General features: G+C 52.1%; 1 protein-coding gene across 1 annotated transcript; it reads left to right on the top strand.

Moving 5' to 3' along the window:
- The first annotated feature begins 10618 nt into the window (after positions 1-10618).
- On the top strand, positions 10619-16516 carry DUSP6 (dual specificity phosphatase 6). The gene is made up of 3 exons (XM_029079476.1): positions 10619-11237; positions 13253-13732; positions 14959-16516. Exons 1-3 carry the CDS (start codon positions 10835-10837, stop codon positions 15264-15266), a joined length of 1191 nt encoding a protein of 396 aa, XP_028935309.1. The 5' UTR covers positions 10619-10834; the 3' UTR covers positions 15267-16516.
- Positions 16517-22302: the final 5786 nt, after the last annotated feature.

Below are 22302 nucleotides of genomic sequence, written 5' to 3'. Positions count from 1 at the left end.
AACAAATACCCTTAAAAAAAAGGGAAATATAATGAGAGTATCAGCTGCATTTCATAAAACCAGAGGTCTCTAAACTCCCAAAGCCAAATGCAATCAATTCTCCACAAATGTGAGTTTTCCCAGAGCCTCTGGGCTAGATGAAGGAAAAATTCAGGCTTTTTCTTCTAACTATGCACTTCCGCCCAGGCACCATACAATGTGGTGACAAAAGGAATGGTTGTATACATCTTTACACACCACACCCCGTGATCTAGCCCAGAGAGACCAAATTGATACTTTGTTAGCAAGAATCTAATTTTTTTTGGTGTCTGCTAAATGTTTTCTATGTCCCGGCACTATCCTAAGCACTGGAGTACATACACGATGATCCAGTTGAACATAGTCTCTGTCCCATATAGGGTTCACAGTCTTAATCCACATTCTACAGATGAGGGAACTGAGGCCCAGAGAAATGAAGCGTCTTGCCCAAGGACACCCAAGCAGACAGGTGGCGGAGCAGGGATTGGAACCCAGGTTCCCTCACTCCCAGGCCCGTGTTCTTTCCACTAGGCCATGCTGCTTCCCTTTGCTTCTGCAGTGAATTTTAAAGAAAAAAAAACTACATTAATGTTCCAAAAGGTACATTTTCAGGGAAGACAGTGTGGGTGTGGGTGTGAATGCATTATATTCCTTATATTCAAGGATGATTTTTCTGCTTGGAGGATTACAACTGAGGATCGGCATGGCCTTTCCCTTCCATACTGTGTCCATTCAGCTCCAGCAGGGCCCATTTTCTAGCCCATTACCGCGTCCCGGTGAGCAGTGCATTGCTAACTAGGGCTGTTTAAACACCAAGAGTGTTGCCAGACGGCACCACTGTCTGCAGCCAAGACACCGGCCAATCGACTGGGCCTGCTTCCTCGCCTGGGATTTGGGGACTGAGGGGAAGGGAAGCAACATGGCCGGATGGATAGACCACGGCACTGGGAGTCAGAAGGACCTGGGTTCTAATCTCAGCTCTGCCACTTGTCTTCTGCGTGGCCTTGGGCAAATCACTTCACTTCTCTGTGCCTCAGGTCCCTCATCTGGAAAACGGGGATTACGACTCTGAGCCCTACGTGGGACAGGGACCGTGTCCAACCCAATTATCTTCAAGCGCTTAGTACAGTGCCTGGCGCGTAGTTAGGGATTAATGAATGTCATAAAAAAAAAAAAAGGGAACCCGGGGCTCGTGGACAGGGATTAGAACTCAGGCTCCACACTTGTCTGCTGTGTGACCTTGGGCAAGTCACTTCATTTCTCTGTGCCTCAGTTACCTGTAAAATGTTCCCTTTGCTTCTGCTCAGTTATCTGCTCAGTGAGCTTCTCCTCAATTATCTGTAAAATGGGGATTAAGACTCTGAGCCCTAGAGTGGGACAAGGGACGGTGTCAAGCCTGATTACCTTGTATCTACCCCAGCACTCAGTACGGTGTCTGTCACATAGTAAGCGCATAACAAACACCATTTAAAAAAAAAAAAAGGGAAGAGCAACCTCCTCTCCGCTGCAGGATGTGGCCTTGAGCTGTTTTTGTGGTCATGAGAGTGGGCAGCAAATAATTCAGTGATGGGGCAGCCCAACTGGACCAAGATAACTTCTCTTGGATAATGATTGCAATTCCTTCTTCAATTTACTAAACTCTGACTGCGTGCAGAGCACTGAGGTCAATCGATCAGCGGTATTTATTGATCACTTACTGTGTGCAGAGCACTATACTAAGCGCTTGAGAATGCAATACAACAATAAACGGACACATTCCCTGTCCACAAGGAGCATGCAGTCTAGAGAAGTGTACTAAGTGTTTGGGAAAATACAATACGATAGAGTTAGATGGGGTCCTTGGCCTTCAAGCAGCGTGGCTCAGTGGAAAGAACGCGGGTTTGGGAGTCAGAGGTCAGGGGTTCAAATCCCGGCTCGGCCACTTGTCAGCCGTGTGACTTCGGGCAAGTCACTTAACTTCTCGGTGCCTCAGTGACCTCATCTGTAAAATGGGGATTAAGACTGTGAGCCCCACGTGGGACAACCTGATTCCCCTCTGTCTACCCCAGCGCTTAGAACGGTGCTCGGCACATAGTAAGCGCTTAACAAATGCCAACGTTATTATTATTATTATTCAAGGAGCTTACTATCCAGAGGGGGAGACCGACAATAAAATAAAATACGGATAGGGTGTAAGGTTATGTATCTAAGTGCCGCAGGGCTACAGGTGAGGTAAATATCCAGTGTTCAAGTGCTTGTTTCCCTCACCCGTTTTCCATCTGCACAATTGTCCTGTAACACCCGAGTGTTCAGTCGTTCCTGCAGCAGTTAAAAACCAATCAAACGGAAAAGCCACTTTTCTGTGGGGAGGAAGGTTCCTTTTCTGGAGCAGAGAGCAAAGCAAATCACAGCACCTGCAACACAGCCATTTCACTGCTCGCTTATTCGAATGCCAAGGTGAAGTAATTACCACTTTAGTCTGTACTTCCTGCCTAGATTTGCCTGCGGTGCTGCCCGGGCAGGAGATCAGAAGCAAAGTGATTCCAAGAGGAGGTATTTGTAAACTCAATTTTTCAAACTTTACATTTCTGATCAAGGACAAATTTGGAGTGGTTGGTCCTCTGCTGCCTACAGCGTATGGGGAACCAGAGGGAGGGGGCCAAAGACGAGCAGCCGGCGAACCGACACGGAGACGCGCGTGTGATGTTACCCGAGGCACGCGGTGCACTGCGATAACATCACAAGTGCCGTTTTACGGAAGTTGCTGGCTTCAAGCTCTCCTAGGGCATTGCACTCTGTCGTTTCCTCCAGTTATAATTTATTTTAGTGTCCCGCTCTCCCGCTAGATCGCCAACATCTTGAAGGCAGGGATTTTTGCCTACCAACACCGTCGTACTCTCCCGAGTGCTTAGCACAGTACAGTGCCCAGACCTAGTGGGAAGAGCTCAGGCTTGGGAGACGGGGGACGTGGGTTCCAATTCCCCGAGCTCGGCCACCTGCCTGGTGCGTGACGATGGGCAAGTCACTTTACTTTTCTGTGCCTCAGTTTCCTCATCTGTAAAATGGTGATTGAATACCCATTCTCCCTTCTTCTTAGGCCGTGAGCCCTACGTGACGTGACAGGGAAGGAGCAGAGTCTCGAGCTAAGGGCTCCTCTGCCCCCCACAAAATAAAAGAATGGGGTAAGGGAGACTGTGGCTGCAAGAGGGGCCGGGGGGGGGGGGAGTTAGAAGCTGGGTGTTGCAGCCGCCCCTCCCCAGCCTAGCTCCCGGGGGTGGGGTCCCCACTCCTTCTGGCCGGAAGGGGTTCGGCAGTGGGGACGGTGGGCCAGTTTCGCCCCCCGCCTCCATCTCAGAAAAGGCCCCCCGCGCCTCTCTGAGACCGCCCGGTAATAATAACAATAATAGTTGTGGTATTCGTTAAGCGCTTACTACGTTCTAGACACCGTACTGAGCGCTGGGGTGAATCCAGGCTGATCGGGTTGGACATCGCTCGCTATATCGTACTTTCCAAGCGCTTAGTACAGTGCTCTGCACACATTAAGCACTCAATAAATACGATCGAATGACTAAATGAACAGTGCTTAGGGGAAGCGGCGTGGCTCAGTGGAAAGAGCCCGGGCTTCGGAGGCAGAGGTCGTGGGTTCGACTCCCGGCTCTGCCACCTGTCAGCTGTGTGACTGCGGGCAGGTCACTTCACTTCTCTGGGCCTCAGTTCCCTCATCTGTAAAATGGGGATTAACTGTGAGCCTCACGTGGGACAACCCGATGACCCTGTATCTCCCCCAGCGTTTAGAACAGTGCTCTGCACATAGTAAGCGCTTAACAAGTACCGACATTATTAAATGAATGAATGACAGAGTCTCTGTCCCACATGGGGCTCACGGTCTCAATCCCCATTTTCCAGGCGCAGTAACCGAGGCACAGAGAAGCGAAGCGAATTGCCCGGGGCCACACAGCAGACAAGTGGCGGAGGCAGAATTAGAATCCGTGACCTCCTGAGTCCCAGGCCCACCCTGCTGCTCCTCTTGTCCGGTACCACACCGGGCTCACCTGCTGGAGCCAAGAGAGCCCTTCCGCTCCTTGTCCTGGGCCGCCGGCGGGACCCGCTTCCCGCCCCAAGGACCTGGCCGGGCCGCAGGCCGAGAGCCTCGTGGCCGCCGGCCATGAGAGGGGGTCCCGACCTTTCTTCCGGGAGCCCACCGCCTCCCCAAAGCCCCCTTCCCATAAGGAAAGAGTGTACTTTTCCTCCTGCTACTTTATGGATCGTCGCTTATCCCTGGGGAAGTCCCACTACGACTGGAAGCTCATCGTGGGCGGGGAACGCGTCCGTTTACCGTCGTACCGTACTCTCCCAGGCGCTTAATACAGTGCCCTGCCCGCAGTAGATGCTCCATAAATATGATCAACGGACCGTCGGACAAGTCCGAGTAAGAAGTAACGTCACTCGCGCTCCTGGGTACCCGTTTCACGGAGCCCCGGCCCCACACGTTTCCATCCGTGGGATCGAAAGCACTGTTTTATTATCAGTGGCTTATTATTATAATTAGCAATGTTATCAATAATAATCATCTCCCCCGCTGTAATGATACTGACTACTACTACTAATATAGTATCCGTTAGCCATTTACGCCACACCAGTCACTGTCCTAAGCGGCGGGGGCGATAGCAGATAATCGGGTAGGACACAGTCCCTGTGTAAGGCGCCGTGGCTCAGTGCCCGGTCATGGGTTCGAATCCCGGCTCTGCCACTTGTCAGCTGTGTGACTGTGGGCAAGTCACTTCACTTCTCTGTGTCTCAGCGACCTCGCCCGTAAAATGGGGATTAACTGCGAGCCTCCCGTGGGGCGACCTGATTACCCCCTATCTACCCCAGGGCTTAGAACAGTGCTCTGCACATAGTAAACGCTTAACAGATACCAACATTATTATTAAGGGGGGGAGGAGAAAAGTATCCAATCAACGAGGTTTAGCTGCTCTTCTGTGTCCAGCATTCTCGGCTGGACCCTTAGCCTTGCTTACTCCAGTTTCTGACAGGATGTAGAAGCTGACCAGTTGGGAAGTCGCGTGGCCTAGTGGGAAGAACACAGGCCTGGGAGTCAGGAACCTAATAATAATAATAATAATAATAATAGTAATAAGGCTAACAGTAACAGTGTCTGTTAAGTGTTTAATGTGTGTCGAGCTTTGTTCTAGGGGAGCTTCAAGTCAATCAGGTCGGACACAGTCGAGAAGCTCACTGTCTTAATAGGAGGAGGGGAGTTCTAATTTCTGCCTGCCGTGTGACCTCGGGCCAGGCATTTAAGTTCCCTGTGCCTCGGTTTCTTCATCTGTAAAATGGGGTCAAAATGCGTGTACTCCCTTCCCCTTAAATTTAGCCCCATCAGGATCTGAGCCTGTATTCCTTCAGATTATCTTGCGTCTGCCCCAGTGCTTAATACTGCGACGGGCAGAGAGTAACGGCCTAACGAATAATACAATTACTCATAATCAAGTCATGGTATTTATCGAGCACTTATTGCGTGCAGAGCAGCCGGGGCAGTACACTGGCAAAGTGAATAGAAGGTGGGCCTGGGATCAGGAGGTCGTGAGTTCTAATCCCGGCTCCGCCGCGTGTCCGCTGTGTGACCGTGGGCAAGTCACTTCACTTCTCTGGGCCTCAGTTCCCTCACCTGGAAAAGGGGATCGAGACTGTGAGCCCCCCGTGGGACGGGGACTGGGTCCAACCCCATTTGCTTGTATCCACCCCAGCGTCCACCCCAGTGCTCAGTACGGTGCCCGGCACAGAGTAAGCACTTAACAAACGCCACAGGTATTATTCGGCGTGGTACAGTGGAAGGAGCGCGGGCTTGGGGGCCAGAGTTTCATGGGTTCGTAATCCCGGCTCCGCCACTTGCCAGCCGTGTGACTCCGGGCAAGTCACTTGACTTCTCTGTGCCTCAGTTCCCTCATCTGTAAAATGGGGACGAAGACTGTGAGCCCCACGTGGGACGACCTGATTACCTTGTATCCCCCTGCGCTTAGACCAGTGTTTTGCACATAGTAAGCGCTTAACAAATACCACCATTTCTTTATTTCTCTGTGCCTCGGTTACCTCATCTGTAAAATGGGGATTAACCGTGAGCCGCACGTGGGACAACCTGATGACCCTGTATCTCCCCCAGCGTTTAGAGCAGTGCTCGGCCCATGGTAAGCGCTTAACAAATACCAACATTATTATTATTACATTAGGAGAGAGAGTCGATAGATACGTTCCCTGCCCGCAGGGAGTTTCCAGCCTACGGAGGGAGAGGGATAGGAAAATCCCAAGGAGTTTCCAGCCTACCGAGGGAGATAGATGTGAAAATCGATGAGGGATAGGGGAATTGCGATCATTATCCCCGTGGGCTCGGTTCCCCGTTCCCGCCCTGATGAGCGGTGGGTGTTTAGGTAAGGGTGTCCGCCGTGGAGTCTAGACAAAGCCGTTTCCCCCGGCCCCTGGAGGGCGGGGGTCCCCAGCTCCCCTCCGCGGGGGGGAATCCGTTAGGTTTTCTCGTTGTTGTGGAGCGGGAAGATTAGGCTCCGAAGATGATTATGCTTTTTGAGACGTTGCTGGGGATGGGGAGGTCTGGACTTTAATCAGCAACTCCCTCCCCCCCCCCCCCCCCCAATCCCACCCAGGTGCTTTACCATCCGGGGGTGGGGGGCCACCCTTCCTCTAACCCTTCCTCACTCCCCCCTCCTTTTTTCCCTAACAACATCGGCAAGGACCCCCTCCCTCCGAGCCCCAGCTTGCTGGGGGAAGGGAGGAGGAGGAGGAGGGGGAGGAAGGGAGGAGTTAAGAGGTTGGAGGGAGGAGGAGGAAGCAGCGGGAGAGGATGGGGGAGGGAAAGTGGAGGAAGCGGTCGGAGAGAGGAGGGGGAAGGGGAGGGAGAGGATGGGGGGGGGGGGGAAGGGAGGAGGAGGAAGAGGTCGGAGAGAGGAGGGGGAAGGGGAGGGAGAGGATGGGGGGGGAAGGGAGGAGGAGGAAGAGGTCGGAGAGAAGGGGCGAGAGGAGGGGAGGAAGACAGAGAAGGAAGGTGGAGGCAGGAGGGGAGACTCAGTCGGGTTCAGGGGTTCCGCAGGAAGGGGAAAAAAGGTTGCTTTTTCCCCAAAGGCCTGGCGGGGGGTCAGAGGGGATCTGGGGGGGCTCCTAGATGAAAGCAACAGCAGCAGGACCCGGAGAGAAGGCGGGGAGGAAGAGGAGGAGATGGAGGGGAGGGAGGGGAGGGGGGCCTTTCTTTCCTTCCTTCCTTCCTTCCTTCCAGTCACGATTCCCGCGACAGTAGCCAGTGGCTGCGATCCGCCGGCGAGGCCCCACGTCTCTATTTTTCGCCCAAGGAGCGGGTTTCCGCCCCTCCTACGAGCGGCCGCAGTCATTCCGACGAACGCGCCGGTTAGACGCGTCCGTTCATGCGGTGGCCCTCATCGAGGGCTCACTGGGTGCGTTAAGCTGCCCCGGAGCCCTCTCCTTTAACGTGAGGCCGGGGTGGCCCCTCCGGCCCGGCCCCTCCAAACCTCCGTTAGGACGGATCTTTCGGTGCGGCGATGATTAAGGAGAAGGAAGGAGAGCGTGTCTGACCACGGGCCGGAAACCTTCCAACCGCCCCTTACGAAAAGGGTAACTAACTTTCAAAAACACACATCGACTCCGACAGCCTCCCGCTGGCTTGGGAGCAAACGCCCCCATTGCGGGGGCGGAGGGGAAGCCGCGTTTTCTAGACGGTGACGTTTAGGAAACTCCAAACGTTTTCCACCCGTCCCGGCTTCCTTTTGCGGTCCCGTTCGCCGAATCGGATTGATCGGGCGCCGACTGAGCGCTTAGGAACGGACAGTTCGGCAGCGGCTAGAGAGCATCCCTGCCCGACCACGGGCTCGCAGATGGCTTCTGCCAAACGCTGCGTCTTAACGCGAGGCCTGTCCCGTTCCGAAGGGCATCAGCACTTAATAACGTTAGAATGTGTTAAGCGCTTACTACGTGCAGGGCACTGTACTAAGCGCTGGGGGGGAAGATACGAGGGAATGAGGTGGTCCCAGGGGAGGCCCCCACTCTTCCTGTTACAGATGAGGCCCAGAGGAAGTGAAGTGACTTGCCCAAGGGCACACCGCTGACAAGTGGCAGGGCCGGGATTCGAACCCACGACCCGTGACTCCCAAGCCCGGGCTCTTTCCAGTGAGCCACGACCTCACCGGTCCCTGGGGGGGGGGGGGGGGCAGGGTTGGATCACCAGTCCAAAACAGATCCCTGTTTGAGCAAACGACTTTCTGTAGGGATGGGCTCGCTCTGTTGCCTAATTGTACATTCCAATGAATGAATTAATGTTGGTATTTGTTAAGCGCTTCCTAAGTGCAGAGCGCTGTTCTAAGCGCTGGGATAGATACGGGGTCATCAGGGTGCCCCTCGTGAGGCTCACTGTTCACCCCCATTTTACAGATGAGGTAACTGAGGCCCAGAGAAGTGAAGTGACTTGCCCACAGTCACACAGCCGACAAGAGGCAGAGCCGGGATTCGAACCCATGACCTCTGACTCCCAAAGCCAGGCTCTTTCCACTGAGCCACGCTGCTTCGAAGCGCTTAGTACAGTGGTACGAACATACTAAGCGCTCAAACACTACCGAATGAAACGGCTTTCAAAGGGCAACTGCCTTGGTCTTCTCAAGAAGAGAGGATCGCCTTAAAGGAAAACTCCCTGGGGTGCAGAAGCTCGAGTTGGGAGGGGAGAAACGAGGGGTCGGGCCATTCTTTTAATAATAATAATAATAATAATGATAATACTTTTGGTATTGGTTATGCGCTTACTACGTGCCAAGCCCTGTTCTAAGCGCTGGGTAGTTACAAGGTCATGAGCTTGTCCCACGAAGGGCTCACCGTCTTCACCCCCAATTCCCAGCTGAGGAAACTGAGGCGCAGAGAAGTGAAGCGACTGGCCCAAAGTCGCACAGCTGCTAAGTGGCGCGATTGGAACCCACGACCCTATTTATTCTGTTAATGAGATGTACATCACCTTGACTGTATTTGCTATTGTTTTAATACGTTCATCCCCTTGATTCTGTTTATCGCTATTGTTCTTCTCCGTCCGTCTCTCCCGATTAGGGCAGGGACTGTCTCTCTCCGTTACCCATTTGTCCATTCCAAGCGTTTAGTACAGTGCTCTACACCTAGTAAGCGCTCAATAAATACTACTGAATGAATGAATGAATGACCCGGCCGGGCTCTCTCCCGCTTCTCTCTCTCCTTTTATCGGGGTTGACCCCACGCTCCTTCTCCTGTTCATCCACCGGGGAAGCAGCGTGGGCTTGGGAGTCAGAGGTCATGGGTTCGACTCCCGGCTCTGCCACCCTGGGTGACTGCGGGCAAGTCGCTTCGCTTCTCTGGGCCTCGGTTCCCTCATCTGGAAAAGGGGGATTAACAGCGGGCCTCGCGAGGGGGCAACCCGATGACCCTGTATCCATCCCAGCGCGGAGAACAGTGCTCTGCACGTAGTAAGCGCTTAGCAAATACCAACGTGATTGGGGTCTAATCCCCCCCGCCCCCCCAAAGGCAGGAAGGAGACGTGGGTGCGGGAAAGTTCCGATACACCGGGGACGGGTGAGCTTTAGCAGAAGGAAATATGAGACCCCGCAGTGCCCCGGTTTATGGGCTGTGCTCCCTCCTCCTCTTCTTCTTCCTCCTCCTTTTTCTCTTTCTCCTCCTCCTCCCTCCCGCCGAGCCGCTGTCGCTGCTTGTTTGCACTCGGCTTATCCGGAGCGGAAATTCCTTTCCGTTTTTGTGAATGACAAACTCATTAACAATTCATCAACACAACCTGTTCCAGCCGGCCCGTCCCCACGGCAACAGCTCCTGGGCCGCGCTCCCATTGGCTGGCGGAGAGAATGTATCCATTGAGCCGCCTCGCTGTTTGTATCCATTGAGGAGCAGCTCGGCGCAGGGAGGGAGGGGGTGGGGGTTGCGTGTGCGAGTCCCGCTCCGGGGGACCCTCGGCCCCAAAAAGGACCGGCCCGGGAAGGGAGGGAGGAAGAAGGAAGGAAGGAAGGAAGGAAGGAGGCGACTCTCCCCCCGGCATCGGCGAGGGAGAACCCGGGAGGGATCTGCGGCCTGTCCTTTCGCCTCGGCACCGGCCCGGACCCAAGCGCCCCGAGATCGCTGGATTTCATTCAGTCGGCAAGAAGAAAGAGCCCTTCTGGACGGGGGCCATCGGGACGGCTTTCATTGAGAGATCGCCGACGGAAAGGACCCGGCGCCCCGCCGGCAGCAGCCAAGCCCGGGGGGGTTCGCCAGGTCGCCTCGGATCGCGCTCTCCCGGTGGGGGGGTCCCTCGGCCCACCTTTTGGGGGGTGGGAGAGAGGGGGAGAGGAAGAGGGAGGAAGGGATTAAAAGAGAGGGAGGGAGGAGAGAAGAGAGGGACGGCCGGGAGAGGGAGGGAGAGAAAGAGGGGAGAGGTGAGGAGGAGGGAGAGGAAGAGAGGGGGAGAAGGGGAGAGGTGAGGAAGAGAGAGAAAGGGAGAGGAAGAGGGGGAAAGGAGGAGAGGGATAGAGAGGAAGAGAGAGAAAGGGAGAGAAAGGGAGAGGGGGAAAGAAGGAGGGGGGAAGGAGGGAGAGGAAGAGAGAGAAAGGGACAGGGAGAAAGAAGGAGAGGGAGAGCAAGAGGGTGGTCGGGGGAAGGGAGAGTCCGGCGCCCCCAGAGCTTATGTGTGAGGAGTAGGGAACCCCCCCCCACCACCACCACCACTCACACACACACACACAGACAGACACAGACAGACACAGACACAGAGAGATAGCCCCGGCCCCGGCGTGGCGTCCCCTGGCTCCGGGGGCCGATGATCGATGGGTTGAGCCCCGCGCGTCTGGTGGCGGACGACATGGCGATCAGTAAGACGGTGTCGTGGCTGAACGAGCAGCTGGAGCGGGGCCGCGAGCGGCTCCTGCTGATGGACTGCCGGGCCCAGGACCTCTACGAGTCGTCGCACATCGAGTCGGCCATCAACGTGGCCATCCCCGGCCTGATGCTGCGGCGCCTGCAGAAGGGCAACCTGCCGGTCCGCTCCCTCTTCTCCCGCAGCGAGGACCGCGACCAGTTCACGCGGCGCTGCGGGACCGACACCCTGGTCCTCTACGACCACAACAGCAGCGAGTGGAACGAGAACACGGCCGGACAGTCCGTCCTCGGCCTCCTGCTCAAGCGCCTCAAGGACGAGGGCTGCAGGGCCTTCTACCTCGAAGGTGAGCCTCCGGGCCTCGGCCTGCCCGCCCGGGGAAAAAGCGGAGGGGTCACGACCTTTGGGGGGGCGGGGAGGGGAGCTGGGCCCGGGGATTCATTCATTGCTCTCGTTCCAGGGTATTTAGGGAGCGCCTCCCCCGAGCGGAGCACACTGCACTAAGCGCTTGGGATGGACAGGTGGGCGACAGGGACCCTCCCTGCCCGGCCACGGGCTCGCGGTCTCAACGGGGGAGACGGGCAGAAGGGAACAAAAGAAAAACCAGACGACACCGTGGAGATAAATAGAATCAAGGAGCCACGCACCTCATTAACAAAATAAAGACGGCGATAAATCCTATGTAGGGAACGGGGGCAGGGGGAGCGGAGGGAAAGGGGATCGGTCTGGGAAGGCCTCCTGGAGGAGGGGAGCTCTCGGTAGGGCTTCGAAGAGGGGAAGAGCCGTTAGGTCTGCCGGGTGACCTCGGCTCGGCCACCCCACTCCCTCCGGGCCTCAGTCACCTCGTCTCTAAAATGGGGATGGAGACCGGCTAGCCCCACGTGGGGACCACCCGGTGACCTTGTAGTCACCCCGGCCCTTAGAACGGTGCTGGGCACCCGGTAAGCGCTCGACAGATACCGTGCCTTCGTCGTTGTAGATCACTAACGTCCCCCCTGCCCTCGGTCGGACGGGGCTAAACCCCCCGCCACCCGGCCTCGTCCTTGCCCGCTCTGGAGGGTCAATCTTTAGGAAGGGGTTTTTTTTTCCCCGGGAACGGGGGCGTGGAAGTGATGGAGACGGTGGTGGAAGGACATACAATTTTAAAAAAGGACCTCACCGAGGGGGGATTTGAGTTGGGACCGGCTTTCGGGCTTCTCTCCATCGCGTAAGAAGGGAAAGCGGGCGTGATAGCGTGGCCTGTGTAATTCCTGAAAAGGCAAGTCGCATAACTGCGGACTGTGAGTGTGTATGTGTGTGTGTGTGTGTGTACACATATGACCCGCCGTGTTCCTGCAGACTCTCAGGATTGGGAAACAGCGCGTTGCACAGGGTTTGGCACCCTTGATTCATCCCCCCTCCCGCATCCCTCCAGCACTTTTGCACATAGCCACGATTTCTTCATTGAGATCAGTGTCTGTTCCTCTAGAGGCAGGGAACGTGTCCACCGACTCCGAGTGTAGTCTCCCCATAGCGCTTAGTAGAGTGTTCTGCGCCCAGGAAGCGCTGGGTAAATGCGATCGATCGATGGATCGATCCCGCGGAAGGCGGGGTGTGCGTGGGCCCGGCCCGTGGCAAGACTTGGACTTGTCTGGGAAACGGGGAACGACGCCCCGATTCATCCCTTCGTTCAGTGGTATTTATTGAGGCTTACTGAGGGCAGAGCACTGTACTGAGCGCTTGAGAAGTACCATTCGGCAACAGATAGAGACAATCCCTGCCCAACGACGGGCTCACGGTCTAGAAGGGGGGAGACAGACAACAAAACAAGTAGACAGGCATCAATAGCATCAAAATAGCTGAATAGAATCATATGTATACATCATTAATAAAATGATTGGAATAACAAACACGTTCAAATATACACAAGTGCTGTGGGGAGGGGAAGGGGGTAGAGGCGATGAGGGAGGAGACATACATTCATTTAATAGTATTTATTGAGCGCTCCCTCGGTGCAGAGCACTGTACTAAGCACTTGGAATGGACAATCCGGCAGGAGATAGAGACAATCCCTGCCCAGTAACGGGTTCACAGTCTAAACGGGGATACGTGCACCCGCGTACATACGTGTCACTTCACTTCTCTGTGCCTCAGTGACCTCATCTGTAAAATGGGCATTAAGACCGTGAGCCCCCACGTGGGACGAGCTGATATCGCCTTGTATCCTCCCCGGCGCTTAGAGCAGTGCTTTGCGCAGAGTAAGCGCTCACCAAATGCCAACGTTATTATTATAGTACATACGTGTACTGTAGGAAAAGTGTGCCTGGGTACCTAGATAGAGTGGATCTCAGGTGGCACCTCTGGTCTGCTTTTTCTTGGCAGGTGGGTTCTGTAAGTTCCAGGCGGAGTTCGCCCTGCACTGTGAAACGACCGGAGACAGCTCCTGCAGCAGCCGCAGCAGCAGCAGCAGCAGCAGCAGCAGCAGCGGAGGTGGCGGCTCGCCCCCTCTGCCAGTCCTGGGCCTGGGAGGCCTGCGGATCAGTTCCGATTCCTCCTCCGACATCGAATCGGACATCGACCGGGATCCCAACAGTGCCACCGACTCGGACGGCAGCCCCCTGGCCAACAACCAGCCTTCCTTCCCCGTGGAGATCCTGCCCTTCCTCTACCTGGGCTGTGCCAAAGACTCCACCAACCTGGACGTTTTAGAAGAGTTTGGCATCAAGTATATCCTGAACGTCACCCCAAACCTGCCCAATCTCTTCGAGAATGCCGGCGAGTTTAAATACAAGCAGATCCCCATCTCCGATCACTGGAGCCAGAACTTGTCGCAGTTCTTCCCCGAGGCCATTTCTTTCATAGGTGAGGCTCGCGATGTAACCGGGGTGGCGTTGGAAGGGCTACAGACAAACATCTCGGCCTTCGTTCCTCGAGTCGAAGCCCTCCGTCGCCCTCCCGGGTGTCCGCTTAGCTTGGTGGACGGCCGGGCTCCGGTGGGCTCTCGGGGAATGCGCACGTTTTTGGTTTTGGTTTTTCCCTCCCCCACCACCCCCTGTCAGAACCGGTCTGGCCTTCGAGACCGTTAGGCTTTCCTTTTCTTCTGGCTTGAGGTTGGAGAAGAACGTGCACATGGCGCACGTGGCGTAGAAGTCCACGAAATAACATTGGCGCCTTTCCAGGGCAGTTTTCTGAAAGCTACGCAATGGTTTCGTATTTCCCCCGGAGGCAGGGGGGAGGGGGAGTGGAAGGAGTTTGGAGGTGGGGGGCTAGGAGGGGTGGAAAAGTGGACCGTGGGGTGCAAAGATCCAGGGGAAGGGGGCCATGGGGTGGAGGGCGGAGAGGTGAGAGGCGGGGGGGGGGATTCTAGCTGCGCTTTAATAGTTTTGAATGGGCCTGGGAGTTCCTTTAAGGCCCTGAAATGAATTGTTGGAAAGCGGTGAATGCGAAAGGTTGTAATCCCGTCGAAGGATCCGGTGATACCGGTGAGAGTGGAGTGTAGGTCATCTGAGCGCAGCAGCAAGAAAGGCGGGCTGGGAGCCACGGAGAAACTAATCTCCAGGCATTGTAATGCATTTCCTATTACAAAGGAACTCATTTTCAAGCAATGTTGACATCCTGTTCCTCTTAATGGGCTGTCCTCTGTGACTTCCCTCTTTCTTTTAAAATGCCTGAATACCCTCATTGTTCGAGGCACAACAGTTGGAGAATAATTTAATAGACCTTCGCAGTCTGCTCGTCTGTATAAAAGGCATTCACTACCGTACTGCAGCGTTTCTGACATTCACATGCCCGGGCAGAGAATGTACACATGAAGGATTTTTTTGTTGTTGTTGGCAGAAATTTAATACAATGGCTCCTTTTTTAAAAACCCATCTCAGATATGTATGTGATTGTGCGCCAGAGTGGATGTTTTTCCAATGACGGTTTCTCCTGTCCGCAGGCCTCAGTTGCCATTGGAAGTGGGTTCCTCCCCCCCCCGCGCCCAACCCCACATGACTTTTTAAGAAACCCAGGAGGTTCAGATGGCTCGATTAGCGACTTTTTGCCCCATCTCATGCCTTTTTCTTCTCCTTGTGTGTCGCCCCCAGATGAAGCTCGCGAAAAGAACTGCGGGGTTCTGGTCCACTGCCTGGCGGGCATCAGCCGGTCCGTCACGGTGACCGTGGCTTACCTCATGCAGAAGCTCAACCTGTCCATGAACGACGCCTACGACATCGTCAAGATGAAGAAGTCCAACATCTCCCCCAACTTCAACTTCATGGGCCAGCTGCTGGACTTCGAGCGGACTCTGGGCCTGAGCAGCCCCTGTGACAACCGGGTCCCAGGCCAGCAGCTCTACTTCACCACGCCGCCCAACCAGAACGTCTTTCAAGTGGATTCCCTGCAGTCCACGTGAAATCGTCTCTTCGGTCCCCAGGGCCCGGATGGGGTCGTTCCTCTCGCTTCTCTTTGACAAGGCACCAGCCAGGGCAGCTCTCCTCTGTGTGTGTGTGCCTCCCCCCCCCCCACCCCCCGACCCGGTGTCCATTTTGACAGCTGCCTGTGCCCCGTAGATGAGGTTACCAGGGCTGGAATTGGTTATTGCCGAGGGAGAGAGTTTCTCAGTTCTCTGAGGAAGAACCCAACGCACAGGCAGCAGATCTGCTCGGTGCGCACAAGCCTACCTACCTTTGCAGAGCCTGGAAAAGGAGGGACTCCCAAACGGGTAGGGTAGGACCTAGGCAACAGGCAAGGAGCGCCCAGTGTTCAAAGACCGGTTTGGTTGGTTTGCTTGTTTCCCGTTATTGCTTTAGGACTGTCGAGCCCATTGTCTTCAGTGAAGACTGTTTCGTGTTGGAATTTAGAGGAGCCAAAGAGAGGTTTCAGCTCTGGGTGTCCGGAGCACACCGGTTTGCTAAGAACTCGGACGTTCAATTAAATTATTGTAAATATTTAATGACATCGATTAGGTAGCTCTGTGTGTGCGCGTGTGTGTGTGTTTTCTTTTAACTCTCTAAAAGAAACTTCCAAAGGGAGGAGAGCGAAGGTTACGTGGCTCACTTCATAAAAATTCGCTTGCTGTTTCTGAATGCAAAGGATGGATTTGCAGCCTGCTTGTTTTAAGGTTCCTCCTAGGAGGAACTCCTGTGTTCCAACGCCCGTGAACAGACTTGAGCCACTCTGATTTGTGTGATGACTGCTGTCTCGGTCTTTTTTCATATATACATACATATATATGAAATACATATATATATATATATATATTCTCTTTTCCAGGTTGATGTAATTTGGCTTTGACTTACCTTTCTGTAAATATACCTGTGTTATCTTGGAAGGGTTTTCTTTAAACACAGAAAACTTTTGTGTTCACTTTTTTAATTTTCAGCTGTGCTACACAGTGCATTACCTCTGTACAAAATTCTTCAGGGAGAGTCACCTCAAATGCAATATTTTGGGTTGGTTGCTTTTTTTTTTTTTCCTTTTTTGTATAAACTGGAAGTGTGTGTGAGCATGGGTACCCGGTGAACTGCACATGATTGCCAATAAGGGAGAGTGTAATTGCTCCATTATGTTCGTGGTGTAGAGTTTTACGCTGGAGTTTATTATAAGAATGTAAAACCTTAAAACCTTAAATTATTAATAAATACCTATTTTGGCTATTGATAATCTAGCATGCTTTTTTTTCCCTCTCCCTTCCTCCCCCTGCGATCTCTCGGCAGTGTGACTCCTCAGACCACTGGAGAGAAAGCCTGGTCATAGAGCACAGGCCTGGGATTCGGAAGGCCCCCGGGTTCTAGCCGGACTCCGCCACGTATCTGCTGTTTGACCTTGGGCAGGCCACTTCACTTCTCTGGGCCTCAGTTCCCTCATCTGTAAAGTGGCCATCGAGACTATGAGCCCCACTTGGGATAGGGACTGTGTCCAACCTGATTTGCCAGTAGTCCCCCCCCCCCCCCCGCCTCCTCTCCGCCAGTGCTTAGCACAGTACCTGGCTCATAGTAAGCACTTAAATACCAAAATTATTATTATTATCATTACTGCATTTTTGAGTCCCACCTGTCAGAGTGCCCTCATTATCAGGGAGACTGGAGCAAGGGAGTCAGTAGCCAGATTCGAGTTTTTATTATTCGTTTAGCGTTCCTTATCAAGGGATTGTCATTTGTCGGGAACAGGAGCCCTCCCACTCTTTTAGGTGATCTTCCAGTATCTCCACTGTGTGTCCTCTATCTGCTTTTGTGTTCCGGATGAGAGGGTCACGTAGATATAGTACATTTTAGCAACTGCATAAGGCACATGGGAGACGATTCCTTTTCTGGAGTTTAATTTCACTTCTCTTTTATTAGAACACCTGGGAAATAATGAAATAAAAGTGGTTCCTTGCCAAGTATCAAAGGTTTCATTCAGTGAAGAGTTGCAAAGAGTGGCACGAAGAGTGGTTTACTCACCAAGTAGGATGGTGACGGTGCCTACTTCCTTTCCGGACGTTGCCAGCTCGCCTCAGCTCAAGAATGGTCGGTAACAGTCCCGAAAGAGCTAAGGTTCTTCCCTGCAGTCTCAAGTTCAATAGAGACTTTCAAATGTCCCTGTGTGTCTTTAATCACCATCATCATCGTGGTATTCATTAAGTGCTTACTGTGTGCCAAACACCATTCTGAGTGCTGGGGTAGATACAAGGTTAGCGGGGGGACACAGTCCATGTCCCACATGGGGCTCACAATCTTCATCCCCATTTTACAGAGGAGGTAACAGGCACAAAGAAGTGAAGTGACTTGCCCAAGGTCACACAACAGATATGTTGGAGAAGCAGCGTGGCTCAGTGGAAAGAGCCTGGGCTTGGGGGTCAGAGGTCCTGGGTTCGAATCCCCGCTCTGCCACCTGTCAGCTGTGTGACTGTGGGCAAGTCACTTCACTTCTCTGGGCCTCTCAGTTACCTCATCTGTGAAATGGGGATGAAGACTGAGCCTCACGTGGGACAACCTGATGTCCCTGTATCTCCCCCAGGGCTTAGAACAGTGCTCTGCACATAGTAAGCGCTTAACAAATACCAACAATATTATTATATGGCAGAGCCGGGACTAGAACCCACATCCTCTGACTCCCAGGCCTGTGCTCTTTCCACCAGACCGTGGTTAGATGGGTTGATCTGAAACCGCCAGTTCAAATGGGCCAGATCACTGTCCCGAAGGGAATGAGGAGAAAACTGGGCCCAAATAGACCGACCGAATAGTTCATCTGTGATAACTAAGCATCCTAACGCCTTCCCACTGAGAGACCTTTCCTTTAAGATAGTTTTACCCATGAATTGCATGTTCTGAGGCCGGGTCCTCTGGACTGTGAGCTCCTTGTGGGTGGTGAATGTGTCTCCCAATAGATTACTGTTACAGTGCACTCTCAGGTGTCTAGTACAGTCCTCTGAAGCAGCATGGCATAGTGGATAGACATAGGTCTGGGACTCAGAAGGACGTGGGGTCTAATGCCGACTCCACTATGCGCCTGCTGTGTGACCTTGGGCAAGTCACTTCACTTCTCTGTGCCTCAGTTATCTCATCTCTAAAATGGGGATTGAGACCGCAAACCCCACGTGGGACAGGGACCGTGTCCAACCCGATTGGCTTGTCTCCACCCCAGCGCTTAGTACAGTGTCTGGCGCAGACGATGCGCTTAACAGATACCACAATTATTTTTACTAGTAGTAATTAGTAATAGTAAGCTCTCAATAAATGCAATTGATCGATTGGCCCTCTCACTTACAGTGCGACCTTACACAATGTATTTATTTTCCTTAGGTTTAAAAGTTCTAAAACGGTTTGTCAGACCAGGTTGGAAATGGCATGAATCTTCCAATTAAAACCTGGAACCAAAAATAGAACTATGCTAAGTTGAAATTCAGAAAGACCACATGCTAGCCCGCCACGTGGTCATTTATATAACAACTTTTATCTTCTAACTTGGGAAGCCTCTTGGGCTTTTCTCCTAAATTGCATATGTAGTATGTGGCTTGACTCCTGGTTCATTCAGATAGGAACAGGAAATGGGCAAAAATAAGGACCCACCAGAAAAACCTTTGATGTCTGTTTTTTTCACACAACTTTAGTGGCTAAAAAATCATAATGCAATAAAATACCAAGTCAGTGGCTCATACCAGTACTCCAGAGTCAGCACATGAACAGTGAAAGGAGAAATAGGTTGCAGTTAAACGCGGCTTGTGTTAATCCAGTTTTGAATGGTTTCCGCTCCTGGCATTCCCTAAACTGTGCCTGTTCAAAGTGGAAATTTGCAAGCAGCTCTAGCAATTTCCTGTCCAGCTGCAGCTCAAGGAGCTGGGTTTTTTTTTCTTTTTTGCTCTCTCTCTCTTTTTTTTTTTTTAAAAAAAAAAAATATGGTCTGTGGATAATTTTAGCCAGTTTCCTCTTTGTGGATTATTAATCTGCCTTCCTACTCGAAGCTACATAGATTGAGTTCCTACTGTTCTGCCGAAGCCGACAGATGGTCTCCCCCACCACTTCCTCTCGTTTCACTGTGGGTTTGTGTTTGTCAGTCCACTTCTGAAATTAATAATGCTTTCTGGCCAAGTGCCACAAGCCATTACCACAAAGGGGAAGTAACACATATGAATAGCAGGAAGCCATGCAGGGTCACAGTGTGAGCCTAAACCTGTTGAGTAGAATTGAGTCTCTCCCATTCAGCAAGTGCCTGACTTCGATTTTTGGAGGGAGCTTGCAGCACTTAAAGCAGCTCACGCTGGGCGGGAGGCGGGGAGTTTCCTCTAAATCGGAAGCAAATGTTCATTGTTGTTGACTTTTATAAAAGGGAGAAGAAGAGAGGTGTTAAGCTCATAAAGTGGCAGCTTTTTCTTCAGGCTGAATTTCATGAGGCTGGAGAATCTATCAGGGTTTCTTGCTTCCTGCTTGTTCTATAAAAGAAGTAATGGAAAATTGATGGGTCTTCAGTTCACGTGCCTTTCCAGATGAGGATTGTTTCCAAATTATAAATTATGAAGCGCTCTTCTGTACACAATAAGCCCTTAATTAAAAGCAACTGATGGATTGGTTCCTCCTTTATCCGTTTGGCGGTAGGGATCCTGTCATCCCCACCGCTTCTCACCTCACACATCAGATCGAGCACTGGTCCCTCATCAATCAATCAGTCAATCAATCAATAGTATGGTATTTATTGGGAGCTCATTGTGTGCCGAGCACCATGGTAAACAAGCGTGTGAGAGAGTAGGATACAACAGAGTAGGTAGATACGATTCTTTCATGCCTTCACAGGAAGGAAAGCATTTTTTCAAAGGCATTTGTAAAGTGCTCTCTATGCGCCAATCACTGTACTAAGCGCTGGGATAGATCCAAGATAATCATCTTGGGCACAGTCCATGTTCCATATGGAGCTCACAGTCTTAATCCCCCTTTTACAGATGCCGAGGCAACAGAGAAGTTAAGCGACTTGCCTAAGGTTACACAGCAGACAACTGGTGGAGTCTTTGAAGCCAGGTACTTCTCTCAGGCCTGAGATCTTTCCACTAGGCCACGGTGTTTTTGAATTTTGATGTTGGTCTCTCATTTGGTGAGTGGTCAGGCCTTTCTGCAGATCCTGCGTTCCAGAATTAGCTAATTTGCTGGGGCTTCCAGGTTTTGGTAAGCAGAGTGTGTGGGGGGGTGGGCGGGGGAGGGCTTGGGGGCGGAGTGGAGAGATCAATAGATTCTTCGGAATCACAGAAAAGGTTGTTCAGGGTTACAATAAGAATAGTTGGAAGGGTGGAGAAAATCTAATTGATCTTCAAAGCAACTCAAAGCTTTAGTTTCAGTGGGAGGTGGTGGGGACTTCTCAGACAAGCTTTTAAAATGGATGTTCTTATCTGTAAGGGGATGGTTTAGGTGTGGTCCCTCCTGAAGTCTGGAGAATAGATTAAGTGAACTTTAATTTACATGCCTGTGCTTGATTTTTTTTTTTTTTTCCGTTAAAGGCTACTTCTGAACCCCAGCAAGGTGAAAGAGACCTCAAACTACAGCTACCTGTCGATTTAGCCGCCCTAGGGAGCTATGTTGGATGAGGAATCAATCGCATGCTGAAACAGTCATGCTTCTTGCCCCGTATGAGCTTACATTGGCCTGCCAGGAAAATACGATTTTTACACAACTGGTTCTTTGCAGATCAGCCCTAAGTTTATCCTGCTGTTTAAAAATTCTCAAACTCTTTACAAATCCAAGGTCTTCCTGTTTTATAAGTCTAAGCGAATCATTTTTCTTAGTTCTTCTTCAAAAAACCCTCTGTGAGGTAAAGTGGACTTCCCATTTTATAGCTGTGAAGACCGGAAGCTTGAAAGACTGGCTCAAAGGAAACCATGAATTTAATGGTCAAATCATATGAGACTTTTGTCTCCGGGCTTCCAGACTGGTGCCTCACCAGAGAGGCATCCTGTCTCCCGTTCGCTTCCCCCTCCGCTCTCTTAATTCTCAGTTCCATTGGCCAGCGGCTGGGAAGCTCCTTTCCCAGATGAACGGTTTTCCTGAGGCCTCCCCCAGCTGGTCGGGCTGTTTCTGATATCCCTCCACCCCCAACCCTGTCAGTTCCTTTTTATGATTGGACTAATTACCCAGATCCTCTGTTTCACTTCCTTGCTCTGGGCCCTCAGGGAAAACCAGAAGAAAAGGCACATAGGCCAGAAGATTTTTTTAAAAAAAAGAGTAAAAAGAAAATGTGAGAGGCGACAGAGAGGAGGGAAGGGCTAGGAAGGGAGGGGATGGGCGGGAAGGAAGTAGCTCTCCAGTAAATGACTATGAGTTCATTAAGTCTGGGGCCTTCAACTGTTCCCCAAGCCCATTTGTTTTGGGTACATCGGATGTCATCTCAACAATGCTCACAGCCATTCTAAAGCAAACAAAAACAAACAAGCCAACCCTCAGGTTGCGGCTTTCCCAAGCCCCCTCAGCTGGGGCCCTGAGAATCTTCAAATTCCCAGAAGAGCAGCACCATTCAATGGCAGACCGGATATGCTTAACCATCAGCCTAAATGGCAGATCGCTAGGGTCCTAGAAATCATTCTTGTGCCCCAGCATTCACAGTGAGGCCAAGTTGGCCCTATATGGCTTAGGGCTATTTCTTGTTTCTAAATTGGTGTCCATCACTCCATATTAGGGCAAGAACCCCAAATATTTCTTAAAAGATGGTTCTCTGGGAGCCTCCTCCCTCTCCTAGGATAGGAATTTGACTAGACAAGCCATTAGAACAGCTCACCTCTCCTATTCCTTCCCTGAAAAGAAAAAGAAAAATAATCATCTTTTCGAATTGAATTGACAAGAAAAGAAAGTGCCTCTCCCCCATTGCTTCAGAGAAATGGAGAGCCAAATCCTAAGGAGGCTAGAAGAGAGGGATTGCTCAAGTGTGAAAGTATTCAAGTTACTCAACAAATCAAATAGGGAAAGCTACAGTTGCCTCTTTCTTGACAGATT

The sequence above is a fragment of the Ornithorhynchus anatinus genome, chromosome 14 (assembly GCF_004115215.2).
Source record: "Ornithorhynchus anatinus isolate Pmale09 chromosome 14, mOrnAna1.pri.v4, whole genome shotgun sequence".
NCBI classification, from domain to species: Eukaryota; Metazoa; Chordata; class Mammalia; order Monotremata; family Ornithorhynchidae; genus Ornithorhynchus; species Ornithorhynchus anatinus.
Note: the sequence above shows the minus strand (reverse complement) of the source record. Positions and strands in the feature narration are given on the sequence as shown.

Bases quoted from the DNA above. Each gene is read 5' to 3' on its own strand.
- DUSP6 (XM_029079476.1), top strand. From the start codon at position 10,835: ATGATCGATGGGTTGAGCCCCGCGCGTCTGGTGGCGGACGACATGGCG. The intron at 11,238-13,252 runs GTGAGCCTCCGG...TTTTCTTGGCAG, and splicing joins CAGGGCCTTCTACCTCGAAG to GTGGGTTCTGTAAGTTCCAG. The intron at 13,733-14,958 runs GTGAGGCTCGCG...TGTCGCCCCCAG, and splicing joins CGAGGCCATTTCTTTCATAG to ATGAAGCTCGCGAAAAGAAC.